At 40.6% G+C, this 27508-nt stretch overlaps 1 protein-coding gene across 1 annotated transcript; it reads right to left on the bottom strand.

The window, feature by feature from the left end:
• Positions 1-1182: 1182 nt before the first annotated feature.
• LOC149146824 (uncharacterized) lies at positions 1183-25948 on the bottom strand. The gene is made up of 3 exons (XM_089441635.1): positions 24744-25948; positions 22496-24114; positions 1183-1682 (listed from the first exon to the last, which is right to left on the bottom strand). Exons 1-3 carry the CDS (start codon positions 25946-25948, stop codon positions 1183-1185), a joined length of 3324 nt encoding a protein of 1107 aa, XP_089297761.1.
• Positions 25949-27508: the final 1560 nt, after the last annotated feature.

Raw genomic sequence — 27508 nt, 5'->3', positions numbered from 1 at the left:
CTGCATACTCCAGACCAGTTTTCATATTTTGGCTCAAACCATCAGTTTGTTTAGCATTCATAAAAAAGATAGCATTATTTTGGCCATATCTGACTTGATTTTTGTCTCTAACACAGTTTTTAGAGTCCATAACATCAACTGGGTTCTAATTTGCTGACTAGGACTCTTTAATCTCAGAGTCTTTCACTGCCTCATTAGTTGAACTTTTAGAAGCTGGTTGGGATAATTAATTTTAATTCTTCTCTGAATGTATGACATAATGTAATAAAGGATAACCACAAAAACCTGTGTTTTATTATTATATCTTATAAGCCTTGGAAAATCAAAGTCATCAACTTCAGTTGTGAATATCTCGCCCTATGATCCAAATTGGCCAGGCACCTAAATAGGCACTACTTAAACCCCTGCATAGTCTAAACTTTATAGTAAAGATCAGGCCGTTTGAATGTGGACTGAACTAGGGATGATTTACCTAGCCAAATGTGTCGCAGTTAAGGAATGCCCCCTGTTGTCCCATTTGAATTAACTAGTAGAGAGAAAACCCATCAACTTCAGCTATGAATATTTCGCCGTAGGATCCAAATTGGCTAAGAACCACAATAGGCCCTAATTAAACCCCTGCATAGTCTAAAACTTCATACTAAAGATCAAACCTTTTGAATTTGGACTGAATCAGGGATGGTTTATCTTGCCAAATATGCTGTTGTTAAGGAATCTCCATGTTATCCCATTTCAATGAACTAGGTAGAGAGAAAGGTTGCCTCTTCCGTGGTGATGTCCACAATGTTGCAAGTCTTACTAGTACAGTGGTATCTCCCAATTGGGATTTGGTTCCCCATTAATATTCTCCTTAATTCTATCAGACGAGAATGCATCCAAGTTCCATGAGGGGGATATGATGGCAGTGCAAGATTCTTCTGTTAGCCTCTAGAGGCCTATTTTTTCACCTCAGCCCAAATCCACATTTTTTTGTACCTTGATTGATCAGACCTATGAAGAAAAAATCTTCCATCTGAAGGAGAGGAAAAGGAATTGTTTCAATAATCTGGGTAACTAATTTTTTTAGATGGCAGATTTCAGAATATTTTGGACTCAACCATAATTTCTATTTATCTTATTCCGAGAATATTTCAGGATTTATCTGATTTCCAGAATATTTTAGAATCTATAATCAAATTAAATTTAATTTAATTTGTGAATAATCTTTTTAGTCAACGAGGTAAAGTGAGAAAAATGGTTTGTGATATCATAGTCACAAGATTCAGCTATATTAACACTTGTTGTACTTAAATTCGGTGGCAATGCAATATTCCGCAAAAATTCCCTATTATAATTTTGTACATCTGCGATCTCTAGATCAATGTCCAGATTTCTTCTTAAAGCATCATTTGGAAGAAGGGGAAGATTAATTGGTGGAAAGGTGTTTCTTTCTACTTGGACCTGCTTAGATTTCACATTCTTTATATGATGTTGGTGTGCATTCATGAGCAAGACAACATTATTCTGGGCATATCTAACATGCTTTTTATTTTTCACTCCATTATCCAATGTAGTAGGCAGATTTTCTCCAAGAATAGTGACTTGGTTGTCTGCGAGAGCTTGGCTAGCCTCTGTACCTGCTTTTCTTTTATGATTCTGTTCATCTGCGATCTCCAGAGCAGTGTTCAGATTTTGGCTCAAACCTTCATTTTAAATAAGAGGGCGAGTAATTGGCGGAAAGATGTTGCTGCCTTTCTGGACCTCCTTAGCTTCCATATTCTTCATCTGACGTTGAATTGTGTTTATTGGAAAGACAACATTATTCTGGTCATATCCGACTTGATTTCCATTTGTAACCCTACTTTCTAAAGTGGCATGCACATTTTCACCAAGAACAGTAACTTGGTTGTCTGTGGGAGACTGGCTAGCCTTTGTACCTTTTTTGTTTACAACTCTTACCATCTGCATACTCCAGACCAATGACACCCTAAATAGCTCAGATGCTTTATTATCAAAGCCCAATATATTCATCATGTCAAAAAAATTGCCAGCATCATCAACAGTATGAGGAAACACAAAAAAACGTTAACCATCTCTGCATCTTATTTAGATTTTCACATTTTTCCCATTCCTGTGTCATGATTGTTCCTCAATTTATGCCTTACGGCGTTTCCTTTGCAACATCTGGTGCAAATGCTAGTTTAAGAAATTTCCCATAATGAAAATTAATTACATAAACACTTAATATTTTACCAAATCTTTAATTTTACATAAGCCAGTGTAAAATTTATTTTAAAAAATTTCCAATAATTTAAGAAATTTCCCATAATGAAAATTCCATTCGAAGGGTTCTTCCACTTTATGAATGAGTGGGTTTGTAGTGACGGATTCAACAAGGCAACGGACGGAAGTTGGAATCACATGTTGGAAGAGTGGATTGCATCTCAGGTTTTACAAAAGGAGGTCCTCTCGAGTGAAGAAGGTTTAATAACTCAGAAAGCTTCCAGTATTATTGTATCGAGGAAGGGTTCGGACTAGTAGAAGGAGCGCAGCCGAGCAATGAGGCTCAAGAAGTGCTGGTTTTGCTCTTCCACAATTTATCCGGGTCATGGGATCCAATTCGTGCGTAATGATTGCAAGGTACTACCCGTTTTCATTTCAACTCTCATTGTTTATTTGCACTTTCTGTCTCTAAACTTGGGTCCCCGTTGAGACTCTGCACATAAGCTGTAATTCTCTGAATCTGAGAAATTGACCATTAGTGATTCATGTATTTCACGATTACAAAGATTTTGTAGCCTGCCGAGATTCTGACGATTCCCTAGAGACGGCACCTACGATTGTAGCCTGCTCAAAAATTTCAGCCCTGTTCAGGGCATCAAGAAATATAATAAAGCTTTTAAAACGTACTTTACAGCCTTTCAATCTTGCTTGTTCACAACCGATGTATGCTTCCATTGCTCTGTTTGCACTGCTGAGCCCCAGTTATAAGAGCATTATAATAAGCGAAATGAGGCTTAAGTCTTCTAGTATCTCATTTCTTAAATAAATCAATAGGCCTCAGTTACATTCCCAGGCTTAGCCAAACCAGAAATCGTAGTAGTATATGTAACATCATCAGGGGTTGGTCAAGCTTTTGCTTTTCGTGCCAAAAGAAAAAAGCTTTGTTAAAAATTCCCACTCTACAAAGTTTTTTAAGAGCACTGATCATCACAGTACCATGGCTTGAATCTGTCATAGCTGTTTTACATTATCTCATCAAAATAATGTCTGCTTCAACTCTTGAGAAGAAAGGGTAATTAGTAAGTCAAGCTCAGGATTTTTCAAACATCAAATGGCTTCCCAAGGCATTGTTTCGAAATAGATCTTGAAGATATATCTAACACTGCTAATAAACAACCCAGGAAGGATCTTGTGTTAAGGAGCTAGAACGATAATGGTAAATTGAGGTTTCCATCTACTATGACGTCAAAACTAAATCACACTCTATGGAATAATGCAAAATAGTCCAAAGACTCGGATGAATATATGAAGGGGAATGAAGAAAACTTCAACTCTTCAGAAGAAAGCGTAACTAGTAAGTCAAAGACTCGGATGAATATAGGAAGGGGGAATGAAGAAAACTTCAACTCTTCAGAAGAAAGCGTAACTAGTAAGTCAAGCTTAGGGTTTTCAGCCATCAAATGGCTTCCCAAGGCATTGTTTCAAAATAGATATATTTAAGACTGCTAATAAGCCACCCAGGAAGGATATTGTGTTAAGGAGCTAGAACGACAATGGGAAACTGAGGTTTATGTCTACCACGATGTCAACATTGAACTGCACTCGATGAAATAATGCAAAATAATCCGAAAAGTCGGTTGAATATAGGAAGGGTGGACACAAGAAATCTTCAATGTTCCACTCAGTAAATAATGCAAAATAATCCAAAAAGTCAGCTGAATATAGGAAGGGGGACACAAGAAATCTTCAATGTTCCACCAAGTTTCTGGGATGTGGGAGCGGCATATGTGTAAAAGTACCCCCGAATTTTAGCGAGTACCCCCAAATTTTAGGGAACATTGAAGGGGATGTTGGGTCTTCAATGTAGAGGACCCAGTTCAAAAACTGAACTTTAAATTAGAATACATGAAAATGAAAATTGAAATATAAATCATTTTTTTTTAATAGTAATGAGTACATTTTACTAGGCACAATCAGTAATTTCGTAGAAATGGCTGCCACTATTTTACTATTAGTAGAGCTATTTCATAAATGTCACAATGATTCTACCATTAGTAGAACTATTTCATAAATGCCACAATGAGACAACATGTCTCGAGAAACTTGAATCCACGCTACTTGGGACACAAATCATGAACCATACCACTTAAGCTAAATTCCTTTTACATAAATAATTTTAATTTTATAATCCAATACATGGCAATATAATATAATATAATAATTAATAAATCATAAATCCTCATTCATAACTCATCTATACACTATCAACATTGTACTTTCATCCTATTTTAGAAAATAAAAAATTCAGAAGATATTTGATATAGATCATCTACGTCTCAAGATAAGATGATAAGTTATTACTATTACAAAATTCTAACACAATTTTATAACATACATTAAGTGAAAAAATGGAATACAACCATATTTTAAGTGAAAAGTCAATACTGAACTCTCAATCTTATACGTTAAGATTCAAAATTTTAAATGTCTTAGGACTTAAAAGTTTTAAGTTTACGATTGATTCTAGGTTTACGATTGATGGGTTGTTGTAGAGTACAGGGATAGGGTTGTTAGATTCTCATATATAGAGGGAATCAACCATGATTTTTCTCTTGCTTCAAGATTCTTTTAGGATGAGGGAGTTGACCTAATTTAGGTTGTTTCAGTTGCTAGAGGTTTTGAGTAACAAGTTGTATGAGAGGGATTCTTCTATTCATATGTTGTTAATAGCCTTACATGGGTTGTAACCTATACTCCAAGCTTGTATTTTTAAGATTGACAAGTGGACTTATTTTAGAATCACAGATGGTCAACGTTCTTTGGAGGTTCAAGAAACTATGATAGCATCCTGTGATGAATGGGTGATAATTTATTTTTCAATAAACAACAATTGATTTCAAGGCTATAGTAGGTGCAAATTTGCAAGTGATAGGTTTAGTGGAGTTGCACAGGGAGTTGATAGCTGTTGGCGAAAACAATTTCGTTGGAAAGAGGGGTGTTAACTTTGAGGGTTACTCCAAAAGTGTTTATACCATGTTTAAGGGCACTTCATGATATATGGGGTACATCGTGTACGATTAACCCTTGGATGGTTTGTGATGGATTTTCACATTAGAGATGGCATAATTATTGATTGCTTGACCTTTGTTCGCTACTTGCATGATATTTTTCCTTAGAGCATTAGATATCTTCAAACACCTTGGTGACATTTTACCTGTTGACCACACGAGGGAGCTTGCTTGTTTGGAGAACACCCTACATTGAAAGAGGATTGTTTGGCATTTAAAAGGAGGGCATTTATCTCTAAATAGAACGTGATAGCTTGGTTGCTTCCATGGAGGCATGGAATTGACTTAAGGATGTTCAGGTTTTGATAATCTTCATGCAGGGGAAGTGGGCCCTGTTACCCACCAAAATATGGGTAACCCCATAGGGGAATTTTTTTCTCCCTCATTGGACAGCCAGCCTTTCAGTGGCCCTACATTGTTTGGTACATGAAATTATCTTAGGATCCTCCACCATTTGCACTGGTCAAACACCTCTCACCATCCAACATTCCTCTTGACGGAAGGTGGGTCATTGTTTAATAGGTACTTTAACCATCTTGTTATCATGTGCTTTTACTCAATGTTTTGGGCATTCTAACACGAATTAAGGGTTCATTTGGATGATTGATCGATCTTGACTATAAACATGTTCTCTCACTTTACTAGGGAGGTTAGTTTTTTACCCTAGTCAAGTGGGACCTCCTCTAAGGCCTTAGGGTTGCAGGAGGGACACTACTTGGGAGACTTGGATTGAAGTGGCGGGTCCATGATATTTCATACTTACCACTTTCCATCATTCCCCAAGTTTCATCTCCATTCTTTGGGCTTGTGGTGATTGGTTCATTGGTATTGACACTCTCTTATCTTCATCCTTCAGTTTGGGGCAGAAACTTTGCCCTAGAAGTTGATGCAACAAAAGAATGTTAAAACAATAAAATGGCCACAATGAAAGTAAAAGAAAGTTAAAATGCAATAGATGCCTAGGACATCAATTTGTGCATGGGCAAAAGCCTAGGATGACCTTGACTCTCCTCATTAGTTATCACCTAGTTCCTTGAGCACTTGATGCTTCATCACATGATAAAGGAAATCTTGCATGTCCCAACCTTGATGAGTGAAAAACTGATTCATCATTAAGGGGTAAATAAATGTTAAATCATTAAAATCAAGCTTGGGCTCCTAAGCTATGCTCCTAGTTCAAGCATTATCAAAAATAGGTAAAAGGTGCACGATAGGGGTGGAAAAGGCAGGATAGGGAAAGGGGTAACTCATACCTCCACGATTGCCCACTCCTGACATCTATACAGTTAGGATGATGGACCTCCATCAACTGGTTCCATGGGCATCTTGTCTGGAAGTCTTTCCCCTCCATTGCCACTATTATCGCAAGCACCTATGGATTGAAGGGTTGACCTAGGACATGTCAGCTCCCCTTAGGGTCTGGAACACCTAATAGGGTTGGCCATCTAACCATCCTTAGTACAAGTAGGGAATATTTTTAGGGCATTTGGTCTAGTTAGATATTTGAAGGTGATCTTAGTAGTTAAATATTTGAAGGTGATCTTACTTTGAAGTGTTATTATGCCCTTAACAATTAAGTGTGGTCCACTATGATGCATCTATGGTCATTACACTAATGATTGGTGGCTTTCACTCAATCTTGAGATAGTTTTACCAAGTGGCTTTAAGGCCACATTACATCACTCCACTACACAACATGCCCAACCTGTAGTGATGACCTTATAGATGCAGTTACCTCTCCAGAGTAGAGCATTGGGCACTTTGATGATTCCAGATGATGATTGAAACCCTAGAGCACTCCCAAATGTTGAAATGCTAAGCTCCTCTGGCTTGGTGTTGGATTGAATTGATGTTGTACATAGCAAACCTAGGATGCCCCTAGGCTGGCCTTGACACTGTTTGATGGACGTTGCTTGATCTGAAGTCCAGATGGTGATAGTCATCCCTAGGATGATGAGGGAGGAATTGCTCCCACTCTTGGAGCCCCAATGCTGGAGAGGGATAATGCGACATCACCCATTTAGCCCTTGAGAGGGTGATATAGGGCACCCAGAGCATGGTTTCTAGACATGGAGGCACTTTGAGGCACTTCTTGAGGTCTCTCCTGAAGAGTTGGAGTTGATTATGATGGTGGGACATCTCATTACCCCATCCCACACTTTTTGTAGCATTTATGGCCCAAAAAGTGCATGAATCCATGCATTTGGAGGAGATTGACCCACACGTGTGGGTATTTATGGCATTATTTTATTGTTTTGAGCTATGGTGTTGGATTGTAACCCCTTGTTTTGTAAAACACCCACACGTGTGGGTATTTATGGCATTATTTTATTGTTTTGAGCTATGGTGTTGGATTGTAACCCCTTGTTTTGTAACCTAGAGGAACTTGGCAGCTCGCGTGACATGGGGCTACCAATAGACCTTTGGGGGTCTATAACCCGCCCTCCTATCCGTAAACCGGGTCACAATTGAGGGGATTTGTGTTGGAAAATGTAACTATGTTTGGTCTTCATTAATGTACTTGAGTCATCAAGACAAAAACTTGTCAAAAGAATAAAGAAAAGAATTTTTATTATTGTAACAATGTCTTATTAAAGCATGGGTTTCACGCTTGGGTAATCATTATACTAGTCAAAGTCCCCATTGTGGACCCCTAGGATTAATATTGAGTTTATGGAGTCATTGTACATCCAAAGAGACCCTTCTTGGGCTTTTGAATCATGTAAAAAGGTTTAGTATTAAGTCAAATATGATTTATGTGTCCTCCACACCAAGTCATCCTATAAGAGAGATCAAGTTGGCCTAAGGACCCTAATTCGACCCACAAGAAGCCTATAAATACAAGCTAGTCAAAGTCATTTGGAGCATCACATCTCAAACTAGTTTGATATCTCAAGAGTAACTGGAGAAGTGCGAAGTCTGTTGCTGGGAAGTCAAATGTAGTGCGAGTTTGGGGAATTCTAAGGAGAAGAAGAAAATCAAACTTTTGGTGCCTCTCTCTCTTTGTTTCGTGCCCTAGTTTGGGAGATCAAAGTCTTCCAAGTTTCGTTGTTGTCGAAAGCTGCTTGTTGCTAGAAGCTGCTGCCTAGTCGAAGTTGCTGAAAGGGGTAGAAGATCTAGGAGGCTGACTTGGTGTGGAGGGGAGGTCTGGTCTTGGTCTAGGGTGAAGAGTCTCAAAGAATACTATTGAAAGGAAGAATTACCTTGACTGGGTTTTCCCCTTGAAGGGGGCTTTTCCCCGGCATAGTGCCTATATCTTGTGTCTCTTGTTTTGTGATCTTTATACACACATAATATGGTAATTGCTTGATGAAAGAATAGACAATAAAGAAGTAAAAGAAGCCAACACACTCACAAGTAATTATCAAGAAAGGAGAATCAAACCCTAATATATCTACTTTGATTTTCCAACATGGTATCAGAGCTAAGGTCAGGAAGAGTCGTAGATCACTTTGTTGCCATGGATTCTCCCTTGTTGATGAACTATATAAGAATGGGTATCAACACTGTTGGATCAAGAAGGTCATCTACTATTTGTTCAACAAGGTCAAAAGTCAAGGATTTTTGGCTGCTCTTACAGGTTCTCTTACTGATGACAATGCATGGATCATTGATAGTGGAGCATCGAGACACATGACTGGTGAAAGTAAACAACTTCATACACTATCAAAGGAGCCATCTTCTCATGCAGTGGAATTGGGTGACAACAAAAGCTATGCTATTAGAGGCCTGGGATCAACATCGTTGAAGTTGGATAATGGATTGAAGCAACATCTCAACAATATTTTATATGTTCCAGGTTTGAAAAAGAACTTGCTTTCTATTTCTTGCTTAAAAGATAAAAGGGAAATAATTGCTTTTGTTGATAGAAAAGTATTGGTTTGGGGAAAGACTCTAGCATTGATAAAGCTAGGGTTATTGGAATTCGTGAAGGAAGTCTTCATAGGGTCATTACACCACCTCAAGCTTTGGTTCATATGGAAATAAGTCCCATTGAGCAATGGCATAGGAGGTATGATCATCTACATTATAAGGTCATCCCGACTCTTAGTCAACTAGTTCATGTATTCCTAATATGAAGTTGGATCACGAAGGTGTGTGCAAGGGATGCTCTTTGGGAAAACATACAAGAAAGCCATTTCATAATAGAGAAACGAGGTCTAAAGAGATATCAGACCTCATCCATTCCGATATGTATGGGCCCATGTTTGACAAATCACTTGGAGGTCATCTCTATTATGTGACATTCATTGATGACCATTCTATAAAGACATGGCTCTACCTCCTCAAAACAAAAAGATGAAGTATTTGATAAGTTCAAGGAGTTTAGGGTTGAAGTGGAAACCCTAACCGAAAGAAAGATAAAAACTCTGAGGTTTGACAATGGTGGGGAATACACTTCTAAGGAACTGATTGCATATTGTAAGGAAGCAGGCATTAAGAGGGAGCTCATTGTTCCCTATTATCCCGAACAAAATGGATTGACCGAAAGGAAGAATAGGTCAATTGAAGAAGGCATTCGAATTATGCTCCTTGATCAAGATCTACCAAAGTTCTTATGGGGAGAAGCAATGATGACAACCGTATACATTCAAAATAGAAGTCCTCATAAGAGTCTTGATAATACAACACCTGAAGAAGTATCACAGGAAAGAAGCTGAGTGTGGATCACCTCCGAATCTTTGGAAGTCCAACATATATCCATGTTCCGAAAGACAAACGAAAGAAGTTGGACTCTATAAGTATCAAGGGAATATTCGTTGGTTATAGTCTCTCTTCAAAAGCATATAAAATCTACATCAAGGAAGGAAGACATATTGAAGTAAGCAGGGATGTCATATTTGATGAGAATCAAGCATACAAGGAATCAAGGGATATTCCTATTGATTATGATGACGAGGAAGTTTCCATACTTGAAGAAGAAAAAGTTCATCATGACAACTCTACTACAAATCTCGAAGAAGAAGGACCAAGTGAACCTATTCAATCAGTGGTCATCCCAACCACAAGGAAGAGGCCAAATTGGTTGAAAGCAACATTGGAAGATGTTGAAGGACATGAAGCTGCGAAAGGTTCCTTTAGGGAAAGTAAGAGACCAGAGATATTCTGGCTACGCTGCATATATGACAAAGTTAATTGAAGTCGAACCAGGGAAAGAGACCAACGAGATATTTTGGCTATGCTGCATATATGAAAAAGTTAATTGAAGCTAAACCATCTTCATTCAAGGAAGTTGAAGAGGTTTGGAAGAAAGCAATGCAGGAAGAATATCAATCCATCATGAAGAATGGGGTTTGGGAGATCGTTCCTAAACCTAGTGACAAATGGTTGTCACATCTAAGTGGATCTATAAGATCAAACATGCTATTGATGGAAGCATATACAAGTACAAAGCAAGATTCGTTGCAAGGGGTTTCTCTCAAAAGGAAGGCATCAATTATGAAGAAACCTTTGCACCCATAGCAAGGTACACTACTATTAGATCATTGGTTTCATTGATTGCTATAATGGGGTGGAATATCCATCAAATGGATGTTAAGACCACATTTTTGAATGGGAACATTGATGTGGAAGTGTACATTGAACAACCTGAGGGCTTTGAAGTTAATAGTAGGGACTCTCATGTTTGCAAACTTAAGAAGACCTTATATGGTTTGAAGCAAGCACCTAGGGCATGGTATGCAAGGATGGATGCATATCTACTTAGAATTGGGTTCGTGAAGAGTTCTGCAGATTTGAATCTCTACATCAAGGTCATGAATAATGAGCCCGTCATTATTCTACTATATGTGGATGATCTCTTCATCATGGGTGTAGAGCGAAGAATTCAAGAATGCAAGAAGATGTTGGTAATTGAATTTGAAATGAAGGATCTAGGATTGATGCACTATTACCTAGGTCTAGAAGTATGGCAGAGACCTAGAGAGATATATTTGGGGCAAGGAAAATACATCATCAAGTTATTGCAGAAATTCGGGATGATCGATTTCAGCCAATGACTACTCTTATGATCACCAACCTCAAGAAGTTGAGGGGCTCTAACTCTAGTCTCGTGGATCATACCTCATATCGATAGTTGGTGGGTTCCCTAACGTATCTGGTAAATACTAGGCCAGATATATGTTTTGCAGTGAACATTCTTGCTCAGTTTCAGTTGGAGCCTAACCTTAAGGGGGTATCCACTTCTATATCATTCACATCATGCTCTCATTCCCTGGAGCACCGAGCAATTATAAAAGAAAACTTAGTAAAAGGCAAAATGCATATAAAGAAGGGTAGAAAAACAAAGGCAGTGGTAACTCATGTACCAAAATTGCTCCCTCCTTCATCTACATACCCATGTGTGGGCTTCCCTCATTTTTGCTACCCTTGTATCATGGTATGTGGCTTAGAGCCTCCCATGATGCCCGCAACGCATCCCATCATTATATCACATGACACCTGTGATTTGAGGGATGTACCATGGACCTGTCACTCCCTTGGAGGTTGAAACCACCTAATAAGGTTCTTGATTAACCTCTTTCTTGTACATGGGAACAACTGTACATTCTAAAGCCCATTATGGAAGGGCATGTGACTATGAAGTGTCCACTTGGTAACATGATGTGTAAGCTCATTTGCTCAATTACACTGATAATTTGATGTACTAGAAGGTGAGGAGACATATTGAATCTTATACAAGGATTGTAGGTGGGTCTTCATCTTGGGGCTTGGTCTCCCTATACGGGGTCCAAGCCCTCTAGAGGATCATATTGGCATTTATAGGTACATGGACCTGTCACTCCCTTGGAGGTTGAAACCACCTAATAAGGTTCTTGATTAACCTCTTTCTTGTACATGGGAACAACTGTACATTATAAAGACCATTATGGAAGGGCATCTGACTATGAAGTGTCCACTTGGTAACATGATGTGTAAGCTCATTTGCTCAATTACACCGATAATTTGATGTACTAGAAGGTGAGGAGACATATTGAATCTTATACAAGGATTGTAGGTGGGTCTTCATATTGGGGCTTGGTCTCCCTATACGGGGTCCAAGCCCTCTAGAGGATCATATTGGCATTTATAGGGTGTGTGTTGAGAGCCATGAGCCTCGACTATAGTAGAGAGCGGATTGCCATGCCATGGGCCTCCACTATAACAGAGAGCGGATTGCCATGCCATGGGCCTCCACTATAGCAGAGAGAAGATGGGATCCTTTTGCACCATTCATTGCCTACTCGTGTTCCATTTATTTGATGATGATGATGCACCTAGATCACCTTTCCCAACAAACTACGCACTTGCACCATACACTTGGCAGCTGATCTAGAGCCTAGATGGGGTTGTGTCTCACCATGGGAGAGAGAGGTAGGGCTTGCGTCTTTGTTCCAACCCTTGCAGATGGGACACATGCTTCAGTTGGAGACCCATGAGGATGTTTTTTGTGCTCCCACAGCCATTTGAGAGCACCTTAGGTCATTTGCTTGGAAATCATGGGGCCATCCCCTTTATCACTCTTTTGGAGCCCTTTTATTAATTGTTGGGCATGAAGGACTTCACTAAGCCTTTTAATGGCCCTCCTAGCTATTGTATCACCATTTCGACTCTCTTGAGAGGCTTATTTTTCATATTATGGAGCTATTAGGTGGGCTTGTTGCCAAAAGGATGTTATTTTGCACATTATTTTACTATTAGGGGCATCATTAGGCCTAATTTGGCATTTTGAATCCCTTAGAGGATCATATAAATTGATGAGAGGTTCATTTCATTCCTCATCATCACTTGGATTTGTATCTCTTGGAAAAGGAACTCAGACCTGCTATTGTTGGACGAATTGAAGATTATTTGATGCGTTTTGATGTTTGGATAATTGCTATCTTGTCTTGGAGCTTCATTCTTGTGATTCTAATGGATGAATATGATCATCTTGTCTTGTAAGTGCTCTTTATATGCAAAATTTTTCATGTTTTATTGTCTAATGTATGGAACACTATGCTTGATTAGTGTTGTGTCCTAACTAGTGATGCAAAATTCATGAACACTTGGTAATATTGGCTCGCTGCATATGTTATTCATCTTTGCAAGAAGATTGAACTATTCCTAGGGGTGGGTTAACTTTTTACACTTTGAAAATCCATTAATTGGCAAGTTGAAGTATAAATCCTACTTGTGACCTTGTAGCTGCTTCTCTAGGGCATGTCAAGTTGCAGTTAGGCTCCTCGGAAGAGAAAAAATCCTAAATTAAATCACTTTGACTCTATTCTCCCCAATTGGCAAGGCACTGGTCTACAAGTCCTTGGTGATCACCACAATTTTTTTTCCTTTCTTGAATTTTCATTCCCTAAACCTAGACGAACTACCTAGAGCATCCAACGATTCTCATTATAGCCATTGGTATGCTCAACAAGATGGTAAGGAGCTGCGCTGGGGTGTCGTCGATGTGCCCTCCAAATTTGAAGTCAATCCCACAGTCAGTTTGTGAGATACACAAAACCCTAGCTCCCAAAAGTTTAGCCCTTGGTCCTTCTATGTTAGTGGCCTTCAAAGGAATCTATTTCGCCAGAAAACTCAAAAGAAGTTCACTTATTTTTGATCCCTTTTTTTCCCTTGCTTGGTCTAAATCTTTTCTTTGAAGTTTTACTTGAAACCCTAGGATTTGGTCGGGTCCTCTTGGGCTTCTTTGTGGTCCCATACCTTCATCATTCCTTACCTCACAAGGCCACTTATAAACCTTCTTCCTTTAGGAATCTTAGGTCTAGGACATCCCTCATCAAGGAATACTCATAATCCCTAGGTCTAAGCCTCCTTGCGCCTTTCTTAGAGAGTCCCTCACCTTGCTTCTAAAGCAAGCAAACCCTATCATTTGAGTCTCTCTTGTGAATGGGATCTAGAAATCATTACCTAGTCTATCATTGATTCATCATTCCTAGTGATTTCCTTATACCGAGACTCCTCCCATCAGTAAAAGTCTGTAAAGAGAAGGGGACATCGGTTGAGGTGACAGTGAGTCCTTGCCCCATTGTTGCCACTTGATCTAGTAGTAGTCCCTTTGGAACCCCTCCTAGTACACCTACTAAATTGAGCGGTAACATTTTTGGCGTCGTTGTCGGGGAGGAAGCATGTCTACCTCCCTAGTAAATCATTGAGGAATTGATTCATTAATGACATTACAAACATTCATTTGGTGACTCCACGATACTCTCATTGACATGGATAACCCTGAAATTCTAACTTATCAATGAAGAGGTGATGAACCTCCTCATATTCCTTTCTATGATAGGGTGGCTAATAAAAGAAAGCATAAACAATAATTTTTCATTCTTGTAAACTTTTCAAATATTCTTGGGGCCCTTCTTCATCGTATTCCAGAAAAGTCAGATTTGCCACTATTTTATGGAAAAGGAGACCCTCAAAAACACCTTATCCAATTTGAGTTCCTTGTGTGTAACTCAACATATAGTGAAGATGTCCATATCATTTTATTTGCCATGTCACTGCGAGGTGATGCTTGAATATGGTATAAAACCTTAAGCCCCCTCTCTATCTCATCTCGGGATGACTTTTCCCTTGCATTAAAAAAGAAATGGTTTTGTGAAAGGGATGTGGTTGAGCTATGTAAAGGTTTCCTTTCTAGTCAAAGGAAAGAGGAAGAACCATTTGGAGAGTTCAAACAGAGATTCAACACTATGGCACATCTGATCCTTGAGGACCTAAGACCCCCTAAAGAGGTGATCTTCGCTGCTTCTTTCAACGCCTTCACTGGAAAATTGGCTTTTGATGCTAGAAATAAGAAAGCCATTGACCTTTTTCAAGCCCAAAACATCACCTTTGATCTTGATTAAGCTATGAGGGAAACATTAGTGAACATTGTGCAAATTAGTGACCCTGATATCCCTATAGAAGGGAGAAACTCGTCTCCATGTGAAGACATGATACTACCAAAAGAAAAAAAGAAGGAAAAAGCACAAGCAAGACCCTCCCAAGGACTTCCAATTAGAATCAATCTTGATATGAGTGACCCCTTCTATGTCTCCTTCAACATCAATAGCCACATCTTAAGAAATTGTATCATAAATTCTGGGAGCCCATTCCACATCATGCCTTTAAGGGTAATGCAAAACCAAAATTTTAATATCTCCAATGAATGCACTAATAAATTAATTATGAATTTTGAGGGAGTCAAAATCCATGGAGTTATAAAAGGGGGAAAGGTGTCTTTCCTTGGTTCTTCGGAAAAGGAAATAATCGTAGATATAATTGTGGTACAAACTCATCCCTCGTGGGGAATGATCCTGTCAAAGAAATTAATAGAGGATTTAAAGATTGCTACCAATGATGAAAGATCTAGTATATATCTACATATGGGTGAAAATTCTTATGCTCTTGTGCCTAGGGAAACCTTTTTTGCCCCTATGATTGCCTCTTCAAAAGATTTTGATGAAGAGCTAATTGAAGAAAATGTTGAGCCTTGTGAAAGGAGGATATTTAAAAACGAGACTGTTGAAACCCCGCCTTCTACTGAAATGTGGATCATGTACTTTGATGGCGCTAAATCCCAAGCTAGCTTTGGAGCTAGAGCTGGTATAGTTCTCATATCCCCATTTGAATAATATACCATGTTTGCTCTCAAAGTCCAATTTAAATGCACCAATAATATTGCAAAATATGAAGCTCTCCTATTACGACTTGACACTGCTAGATCACGACAAGTCCAATGATTAATGGTGATAGGGGATTCAAATTTGATTGTGCTAGAGGTAAGGGGAAATTTTAGCACTAAGCATGGAAGATTAAAACCATATAGAGAAAGGGCTATCCATATTGTTAAGAGCTTCCAAGAGGTTTCATTCCGAGCTATTCCCTGAACTTTTAATTCTATTGCTGATGCCCTAGTTGTGGTTGCATCAAGATCCAAATGCATTGATGAAAACATCACTAAATTTGGAAGGTGTATCATTGATACCATACACCGATCCTCTATTCTTGACTATGATGACCACTGGTCAGTCTTTGAAATGACAAAGAAATAGAAGGTTTTCTCCAAAACCAAGGTGAATCAACTATCAAAGAGAAAGATATCATCAATGAGCAACACTTCAATAGAGATGATCATAATATAACTAAAATTGAGAATAATGATTCACCTAACACTGTGGACCTCAACCTAAGGTCCGAATCATCCCTTCAAATAATTAAGATTGCAAAAAGGTTGACCAAAGAAGAAAGGAATGAACTTGAGAGATTGCTAAGAGAATTCAAGAACATTTTTGCATGGTCTTATGGTGATTCAAAGCATATAGTCCTAAAATCATTCAACATGCCCTCCCTCTCAAAGGAGGTGCTAAACTTGTAAGGAAAAAGTTGAGGCGAATGAATCCTAAGCTTTCTCCCTTGGTCAAAGAAGAACTTTAGAAGATGGTGGATGCCATATTTATTGCTCCTTTTCGTCATTCCTCATGGGTCTCTAATCCTGTGATCATCTGTAAGAAAACTGACAATATTAGGATGTGCATTGAATTTAGAGACCTCAACTAAGTATGCCTAAAAGATAATTCACTGCTGGAAAACATAGAGAACTTATTACAAAGAATAACTAGATCTCAAATGATTTCATTTCTTGATGGTTTCTCTGGATACAACCAAGTTGTGGTAAAAGAAGAAGATCGTTTAAAAACTGCATTACCACCCCATGGGGAACTTATATGTTTCTTAGGATGCCCTTTGGCTTACTCAATGTAGGTTCAACCTTCCAAAGGGTCGTGGATTTCACTTTTAGAGACCTTATAGGGAAAATAATGAAAGTATATCAAGATGATTTAAGCGTAGCTTCCAAAGAAAGAGGAGATCATTGCAAACACCTAAGAAAGGTATTTGAGAAATGCAGATAATACAACATATCCCTCAATCCTAAGAAATCTATCTTTGGGGTTGATAGAGACAAACTGCTAGGGCAGGTGGTATTTAAAGATGGGATTAGTATTGATCTAGAGAGAATTGAAGCAATCAAGAAAATACCTCCCTTAAAGGATAAGGGCTCCTTAAGATCATTCTTTGGCAAGATTAACATTGTAAGAAGATTTGTGCCAAACTTTGCTGAAATTATTAAACCCTTGAACAACCTTTTGAAGAAAGATGTTCCTTACACATGGGATGTTACAAAGAATAGTTCTTTTGAAGAAATTAAAGAAAGGATTGCTTCTGTCTCTGTCCTTGCTTGTCCTGATTATACTAAAGACTTCATCATCTATTCATTTGCTTCTAAGGATAATATTGCTGGTATTCTTATGCAAAAGTATGATCAGGGGAGGGACTGACCAGTGGCCTTCATGAGTAAACCATTTAGAGATGCTGAGGCAAAATACACCCTTACTGAAAAACAAGCATATGCCCTGGTTAAGTCTCTCAAGCACTTCAGAGCATATGTGGGGTACAATAAAATATATGCTTATGTCCCTTACCCTGCAGTGAAAGATATATTATCACAAACTAATTGTCTTGGATCTAGGGGAAATGGATGGCAAAAATACGGGAATATGATTTAGATATAAGTCCTAAGAAGATTGTCAAGGGTCAAAGTTTAGTAGAAATGTTGACGGAAAGTAATAATTAGGCCATTCTGGAAGGTGAAAAGGAGCAAGCATGTGCTACCTCTATTGAACTTGAAAACGATGAATGGTATGCAACCATTGTCTATTACTCGCGTCACTTGTTTCTCCCCCACACATCTTTGATCACAAAAGGAGAGCCTTGAGATTAAAGGCAACTAAATATTGTTTCGCCCAAGATGGCCTTGGTTGGATGAGCCCTGATGGGGGTGATCCTCCGGTGTGTGAACAAAGAAGAATCTGAGAATCTAATAACGGAATTCCATGCAAGATTATGTGGTGGACATTATGCTACCAAGACTACCGCACATAAGATCCTAAGGGCATGATATTATTGGCCATCTATCTTTGCTAACACATTGAATTTTGTCAAGAAATGCCAACCATGCCAACTATTTGTTGAATACAAAATCTCATTGCTATGACCCTCAAAAATGTCATTGTGGATGCACCTTTTCAAAAATGGGGTTTGGATTTTATTGGTGAATTCAAGGACAACTCAAGCAATGGGCACAAATGGATTCTACTGCCATTGATTACTTCACCAAATGGGTAGAGGTAATTCCTACCAAGAAAGCAACCGATCAAGTGGTCATGGATTTCCTTGAGGAGAAGATCATTACTAGGTTTGGTGTTCCCGCCATGATTGTGACAGAGAATGCAAAAACATTTGATTCTATGGCTTTAACATCCCTATGTAATATGGAATAATTTTGTCGCATTCATCTAGCTATTATCCTCAAGGAAATGGTCAAGTTGAGTCAAGCAACAAAAACCTAATAAAGATAATAAAAAAGAATAGTTCGTCAGACCAAACGAAACTGGGATAGCAAGATAAAATATGTGTTATGGGCCGACTATACCACTGTAAAGGCATCGACAGGACATAGCCCATTTTAACTTGTTTATGGTGTTGCAACTAAATTGCCTATCCAACTCTAGTTGCTTGTCGTTGAATGCCTAAAAGCATTTCCTGATCAACAATATGCCATTCAAGCCCGAACCGACCAACTCATTAAGGCTAATGAGATTAAGAGGAAAGCTCTTGACCAACTTGGCCGCAATCATGACAAAATGAAAGCTATTTTCAATAAGCATGTTAAAAGCAAAAACTTTGAACTAGGAAGCCTTGTGCTCTTATGGGATAAAAGGAAAGAAAAACCCGGTATGCATAGAAAATTGGACAACTTATGGGTAGGTCCCTACAAGATATTTGATATGGCCGGTATAAATTCCTATCATTACAAACTCTTGATGGAGAATCCGTTTGCCTCCCTGTGAATGGCAACTCCTTAAAGAATATTACCCTGAGGGCACTTGATATTATATTATATGCATGTTAGAGTAGGATGTATTGCATGCTGATTTTTGCATTAGAACTAATGTCATAGTCTTTATCATGCTAGAATAACTGCATTTAGATTAAAGTTGCATCTAAAGTCAAATTTTATTTCCGGTTGTTTTTTGTGGCCTAACACAAGCATGGGCGATCATGAGGTCCCTACAAGATATTTGATATGGCCGGTATAAATTCCTATCATTACAAACTCTTGATGGAGAATCCGTTTGCCTCCCTGTGAATGGCAACTCCTTAAAGAATATTATCCCGAGGGCACTTGACATTATATTATATGCATGTTAGAGTAGGATGTATTGCATGCTGATTTTTGCATTAGAACTAATGTCATAGTCTTTATCATGCTAGAATAACTGCATTTAGATTAAAGTTGCATCTAAAGTCAAATTTTATTTCCGGTTGTTTTTTGTGGCCTAACACAAGCATGGGCGATCATGAGAGACCACAAAAACATGCTACCCCATGTGCTTAGTCTTTGATGTGCAAATAACATGTCTACGGTCCCAAGAGATTGTTGGTGTTCTCATGACCTCCCCATTTGAGTACGTTTGTGCACTTTATTGAGACATCATGTCCTAGTTGGAGTCAGATGTTTCCCACCCTCTTGTTGGTGACACCCATAGGAGAAGTTTTCTCCTAGATCGTCTTCAGCCGACAGCCAACAACCCTTTGCACCCACTGGATAGCTCGATGTGCCACTATCTCTGCCACTTGAGGCAACCATTATGTGCCCTCGCCCTTTCTGTATGATCGTGTGTTTGAAGGCGGGCTTTCCAAACTTGAAGGTATGGCTTTTCATTATGTAATTGGGTATTCTTGCTTACTTATTACAGACACATTTGAACATAGATTAGTGGGGGGATTCAACGGAAAGAATGGGTGTGGTCTGTACTCTTGCCCCCTTGTCCAATTTGACAGTTAATATTGTATCCTAGTCTGGTGGGATCTCTTTTATTGGCTACTAGATTTAGGAGGGCACTACATGGGAAGCCTTGATTTTGGTTGTGTGGTCCCGCTTCCCGACATCACATACATCACTCTCCTTCACTCATTATAGCCCCTTTTCATATATTTCCCATCTGGGTCCACATTTGTCCTTTGGGTCCATAGGGAGTTAGCCTCACCCTCCCCTTTGTCCACACTTTGGGTCGGGCCTGGAATGATGCCCCAGAGGTTGATGCAGCGAAAAGAAAAGTTAAAAGCATAATTTGGCCACTATCAATAGGAAATGTACCACAAAATGCACAAGATGGACGCGACATACAAATTTAGCACATGGGCAAAAGCCAACATGAGCTCTACCCCTATCATTATGGCCATCACCTTGGTTCCTAGGGCCTCTCATATGAGCCACTTGCATCATTCAAAAACCCATGATTGTGCCAACCGCTGATGGGTGATGAACTACCCAACCTTAAGGGGGTATCCACTTCTATATCATTCACATCATGCTCTCATTCCCTAGAGCCCCGAGCGGTTATAAAAGAAAAATCATTAAAAGACAAAAGACATATGAAGAACGGTAGAATAACAAAGGTCGGGGTAACTCATGTACCACGATTGCTCTCTCCTTCATCTACATACCCATGTGTGGCCTTCCCTCATTTTTTCTACCCTTGTACCATGGCATGTGGCTTGGAGTCTCCCTTGATGCCCCCAATCCATTCCATCATTATATCACATGACACCTGCCATTTGAGGGATGTACCATGGACCTGTCACTCCCTTGGACGCTGAAAACACCTAATAGGGTCCTTGATTAACCTCTTTATTGTACCTGGGAACACTTGTACATTCTAAATCCCATTATGGAAGGGCGTGCGGCTATGAAGTGTTCACTTGGTTCCATGATTTGTAAGATCATTTGCTCAATTACACTAATGATTTGAGGTACTGGAAGGTGAGGAGACACATTGGATCTTATACAGGATTACAGGTGGGTCTTCATCTTGGGGGTTGGTCTCCCTATACAGGGTCCAAGCCTTCCAGAGGATCATATTGACATTTATAGAGTGTGCATTGAAAGCCATGGGTTTCTACTATAGCAGAGGGTGGATTTCCATGCCATGGGATCTTTTAGCACCATTCATTTCCCGCTAGTGTTCAATTTATTCGATGATGATGATGCACCTGGACCACCTTGCCCAACCAACTACACACTTGCACCATCCACTTAGCAGTTGATCCAAGGCCCAAATGGGGTTGTGTCTCACGATGGGAGACAGAGGGAGGGCTTGCATCATTGTTCCAACCCTTGCAGTTGGGATACATACTTTAGTTGGAGAGCCATGAGGATGCTTTTGTGCCCCCACAACGATTTGGGAGCACCACAAGTCATTTGCTTGGAAATTAAGGGGCCCATCCCCTTCATCACTATTTTGGAGCCCTTTTACTCATTTTGGCGCATGAAGGACTTCATTAGGCCTTTCAATGGCCCTCTTGGCGATTGTATCACCATTTCGGCCCTTGTGAGAGGCTTATTTTTCATATTATGGAGCTATTTGGTGGGCTTGTCACCAAAAGGATGCTTTTTTTCCGGGGAAAATAGAGTTCGTAATTTCTATTAAGAAGTAGATAATAGAGATTACATGCTGTTGATGCCAAGGCATATGCTGTAGTGTGGCGATGCCACTGTTCAGTAATATTTACATAAAGTTGTCCTGTAGGTGTCTCTATGGATACGATGGGGCTGTATCCATAACAAAAAAATAACAGTATTACATAAAAGTTCAAAAATATGCAGAGTTTTGAGGTGTATATACCTCGATCCAAGTACTAACAAAATAGCGTCGATCAGAGCCATGCAGATATATACAAAAATTGACAAGTGGATCAAAATTTTCAGATGGGGAGGATGTCCCCTTGTTGTAGACCATCTATATAGGGACGGTGGAAGAACCTGTGCGTCCCCTCTGGACTGTATTCTTCGATCATCCAATCGCCTAGAGGCCGATCCGCCGCTTCTTTCGAGAGCCGGTTAGCAGTTGTATTTCTTTCCCTGTAGATATGAGAAACAGTGATCCGGTCAAAATGTGTTTTGAAAAAAACAATTTCTTCCAAGACGTGTTTCAATGAATATGTGTGACAGATAGATTTATTATTTGCCCAATCAATCACTATCTTTGAGTCCCCAAAAATTTGTACTTGTCGACAATTTTTAGATAGTGCAAAATATAGAAGATGTCTCAGTGTAATAAGCTCAGCATGATTGTTGGTACCCAGACCGAGACCCAATCTCAGGTGGAAATAATGTGTATCTGTTAAATGAAAAAGAATACCCCCTCCACAACCATGATCCGATGCGGCCCCATCGAAGTAGGCCCAAGGCATATCCCTGTTTATAATTTCGGGCGTGATACGCCTGGGAGGATTAGATTTGTTTTCAAATGGAATTTCTGTGTAGGCTGCACAAATGGAAGGCGGAAGGAGCTGCCAGTTAGCCCTGCCCTCCTCAAATATGATGTCGTTGCGCTTGTTCCAAATGTACCAGGACACCACTAACGGTAGATTTCTTGCCTTTTCCGAAGTCACAGCAGTCCACCAATGCGCCCAGGCCGTGGGAATATCATCTGCGTGCCAGGCGGTGGTGATATTGAGGGACTGTTTAACCTGCTGCCAGATGTCTATAGTGACTTCGCAAGTGAGGAATAGGTGAGGAGTAGATTCCTCCTCCTTTCTGCAGAGTACACACCAGGTAGGTCCAGCAAAAGCCCGGTTTTTGAGGTTGTCCCCGGTTGGTATTTTATTCGCCAAAATGTTCCACATTAGAAGTCTGGCCCTAGGCTGAGCTTGAAGCTGCCAGATATTCGACCACCAGTTTTTGTGTAATTCCGGCTTCTTGGCCTCAATGATCTTTAAGTAGCCAAGCTTTGGTGCATATATTCCAGATTTAGCAGGTGCCCAAATGAGTTCATCTTCCTGCTCTTGTAGCTTGATATGTGTTTCAGTGAGTGCCTGTATGTATCTTTGCCAATGTTCAGTCCATTCATCTGTCAAGTGCCACTGTTGATCCGTTACCCATGCCTGAGTGAAAATGGTAGTTCGATGTGGGTCACCAACCTGTGCTAGATGTTTGATGCCCCTATTGTTGAAGTGTCGGATCAGGTCTTCCGGCAGAAGGTGAGCGTTCCCTGACCCAGGCCAAGGGTCTAATCCTATACGGACTTGTGCTCCATTACCTATTTTCCATAACAGGTTATCCTTGATGAGAGGCAAGGCTTTTAGAGTAGCTCTCCAGATCGCAGATACGCCCTGGTAATTCCAAGATGGTCTGCGAAGCCAATCTGTGATATTGGAAGGCCAAATGTATTTTTTATGTATAACTTCGGCCCATAAGCTGTCCATCTTGAGTAGTGACCAGCCCTGTTTTGCTGTTAAAGCTTGTGCAAATTCTGAGAGGGATTTAAGCCCCCACCCACCCCATTTCTTTGGCATGGAGACGAGGGACCATCTTGTCCAAGCAAATATCTTTCCCTTTTTATTTCCATTCCACAGGAATCTGTTACAAATTTGTTGTATTTTTTGTAAAATGCCTTTCGGAATCCATGTGAGGGACATCCAATAAACTGGTGTGGCCTCAAGAACTGATTTGATCAGCTGTAACCTGCCAGCTTTTGACAGTAAGCGGTGGTGCCAGCAGGTGATCCTTTTTTCAATTTTGTTTATAAGCCACACCCAGTGTTCAGTTTTATATCCATCCGGCCTTAATCTGAATCCTAGATATTTGATACCTTCCAGTAGATTATTTTCCAGGAAGGGAAAGAACTGCAAAGCCAACTGAGTTTCCTGTTGTGTACATCTCATCAATGATCTGGTGGATTTGTCCCTGTTGATTTCCATGCCCGTAGCTTTACAGAAAAGAAGGAGGATATTATATAATGCAGTGCTATCTCGGACGCTACCATTGAGAAAGATAAGTATGTCATCTACGAACAATAAGTGGGTAAGGGAGAATTGTTCAGTAATTTTGAGACCACTTAGCTCCAATTCCTTTTTGCATCCTCTATAAGCCTACTCAAACCCTCCATAACAATAAGAAAAAGTAGTGGGGAGAGTGGGCAGCCTTGCCTGATACCCCTGTTGATGTAAAAACGATCTGAGGTTGCGCCATTTATGAGGATGGCAAAGGAGACAGAAGATACACACCCCATAATCCAATTTATGAGCAGATGAGGAAAGCCCAGATGGATAAGAATCATTTTAAGGTATAGCCAGTTAACCTTGTCAAAAGCCTTAGCAAGGTCAATCTTTAAGGATACCCCTTTGAGGTTTTTCAACTTGATGGAATGTAAAGCTTCCTGGGCGGTGCCAATGGCTTCTTGGATGTGGCGATTTTGGAGGAAAGCAAATTGTTCAGCAGATATATGAGAGGATAGGATCGGTTTAATACGGTTGGCTATGATCTTGGCAATGATTTTGTAGAGACAATTACAGAGGGAGATAGGGCGAAAATCATTGAAGGATGAGGGGTCATCGGATTTGGGGATCAAGGCAATGAAGGTCTGATTCATAGGCGGATGGATGTGCCCCGAGATCCTGCTTTCCTCGACAACAGCTAAAAGGTCCTCGCCCAGCAGATCATAAAAAGCCAGGTAGAATTCCACAGGCCAGCCATCTGGTCCCAGGCTCTTGTCTTTCTTAAACCATTTAAGTGTACTTTCCAGCCCCTGTATGGTGACCGGATTTGTAAGGTCTTCAATGTCATCCTGTCCGACAAATCGAGGGAACTTTTCTGCTATTCTAATGATATCTGGTAGGTTTACATCATTTGGTGCTGTGAAGAGACTCTTGAAATGTGTTACCCCCAGGCTAGCCAGTTGCTGATGAGTAGTAGCCCATCCGTCTGGTTCCCTTGGTAGCCTCCAAATGGTGTTTGATGCCTTTCTGCCATTGGCGAGGTTATGGAAGTATTTAGTATTACAGTCCCCCGCTTTGAGCCAAATGGCTCTGCTTTTAAGTCTCCAATGCTCCTCCTTTTCTTGTAAGATTTTTGCTTTTTGCCCAAGCAGATGGTTTAGTAGTGCTTTGGAAGCGTCGGAATGATAACCAGTCCCTTTCTCATCAGTCAATGAAGCTATCTGAGCTTCAGTATCTTTCAGAGTCTGCTCATCTCTGTGCCTCTTGGAATTCGCCCAGTTCTCGGTCAATACTTTGAGCCTTTTGAGTCTCTCACAGAAATCAAGCGCTTTCCTCTGATCCCGCAGTGGGGGCAGTGATGCCCAGAAGTCCGTGACCATCTTGATATATTCCGGTTCTTGGAGAAAGCCGGCAAAAAATTTAAAGGGAGACCGCGGCTTAGAATTGTTGTCACTAATCTGAAGAAGAATCGGTTGGTGGTCAGATAGCCCCCCTGAACCAACCCATTGTCTGTATAAGGGGCAATTTTGTATTAGTTCCTCATGCATCATAAACCTGTCCAGTCGCCTCCCCAGAGCAGCCTCACCAGTGCGCTGATTGTGCCAAGTAGGTAGCTTCTTATTCATGGGAATATCCACAAGATGATGTGAGTCTAGGAGCATTTGCATTTGATCCGCAATAGGATCACACTGGGCATTGTGTCCCCAGGATTCTCCAACTCCCAATGAGAAGTTGAAATCCCCCCCTATCACAGTATTCTGTGTGATATGGTCACCAATGAGGAAATCTTGCCAGTAAGGTAGCCGATTCTGGTTTGGCCCATAAATATTGATAATTCTGATCGGAATACCCAGGTCACCTAATATTATATCCATACCGAGGAAACCTCTGCCCCCCCAGGCAGAGAGAGACCTACATTTCCTTGGATTGATACCAATGAGTAATCCTCCAGATCGACCACACGCATCCAGACCATGTAAAATCCATCCAGGAAGCAGAGCTTGCAAACATCTCACCGCCACCTCAGAAGTGCACAGAGTTTCTTGAAGAAAAATGATATCACATCTAGATTCATGAAGGAGTCTTTTCAGAGCCAATCGTTTTTTGGGGTTGGCTAGTCCCCTGCAATTGAAGGAGAGCCAGATCATGGGTCACCACAGGTCATGGGCTCAATAGCTCTAAGTGCCCGTTCAATAGTAACCTGTCGCCCCATGGCGACATCAGCAACAGCATTTAGCTTTGCTGAGGAAATTTGTGAGGGTCTGCCACGCTTTTGTTTACGGAGGCGTCCAAGGGATGAACCCAGACCTAAAATACGAGGTCGTGCACGAGGTCTTAGGTGATAATGGTGTGAGCCGGATTCACACGGAGAGGATGGAGTGTCAGTACCACCCAGGGTCAGATTGTGTGAGGGAGGGGTGGTAGATATGGTGGGTGGGGGTGGGGCGATGGTGCAGAGTATGGAGGGGAGGGACACAATCTCAGAAAGGGGTGCATGCGTAGTAGAATTTACAATTGATTGCATATCAATAGAGAAAGATTGAGAGAAGATGGGGGTGAAATCATTACCCGGTCGAGAAGGTGCAGCCTCCGCCGGTTTAGTAGCAGCCACAACGGTCTTTGAGCGAGTCCGCGGCGGTCCTGGAGCAGCCGAGGCCTTCCGACGAGCATTTATTGAAGCGCTGTCCCCCTTCTTCTTGGTTGGGGTCTCCTGATGTAGCTGTGCACCCTCCATAGGAATATCTCCGGCATTTTGATCCACAGTGGTCTGTTGACGAGGTCCTTTGGTGTCCTCAGAAGTCACCCCCGAATTCAGTGGACAATCCTTGTAGAGGTTCCCAATTTTGTGGCACCTACGGCAACGGAATGGTACGCCTTCATAATCTAGAGGCTGTTTGCGGGAGACATGGCTGTGGTGCAGGGTGATCTTTTCCACCAATCCAGGCCTGGTATCCAAATGGACTAGAATTCGAGCCATTGTCCTGAAACCCGATTTCTCATACGACCTGTCGTGCTCCAGGTAAGTACCTAGAGTGTCCCCAATTTTTTTAAATGTATACTGATTCCAGAATTGCCATGGCAACCCAGGAAGACGAACCTAAATGGGACCTACCCCCAGCTGTTCTCGTTCCGGGTCAAAAAGGGGATCCCACCGTTTGAGCAAGACCGGGGCGAGCTCGATGTGCCAATATTGGGTAAGGACCCACTGAGTGTATTCGGGCCGTTGAAAATGCAGGGCAAACCAGCCTCTTGTAAGTACCATAATCTCTGGAAGTTCTTTAATGAAGGATCCCCAAATCTCTTCCACCCAAAGCTTGAGATGCTCCGCAGAGTATGTGCGACCCCGAACTCTGCCCACCAGGACCTTACGAGCGGCGTCCATTACATCCGGAAGTGGTGCTTCAGGCCCAAAGTTGATGTTGAAGTCAGGATCA

Source organism: Pinus tabuliformis, chromosome 9 (assembly GCF_031772625.1).
Source record: "Pinus tabuliformis cultivar Carrire ecotype Pingquan chromosome 9, CPIR1, whole genome shotgun sequence".
In the NCBI taxonomy this organism is placed as follows: Eukaryota; Viridiplantae; Streptophyta; class Pinopsida; order Pinales; family Pinaceae; genus Pinus; species Pinus tabuliformis.
This window is presented reverse-complemented; position numbering and strand designations above follow the sequence as displayed.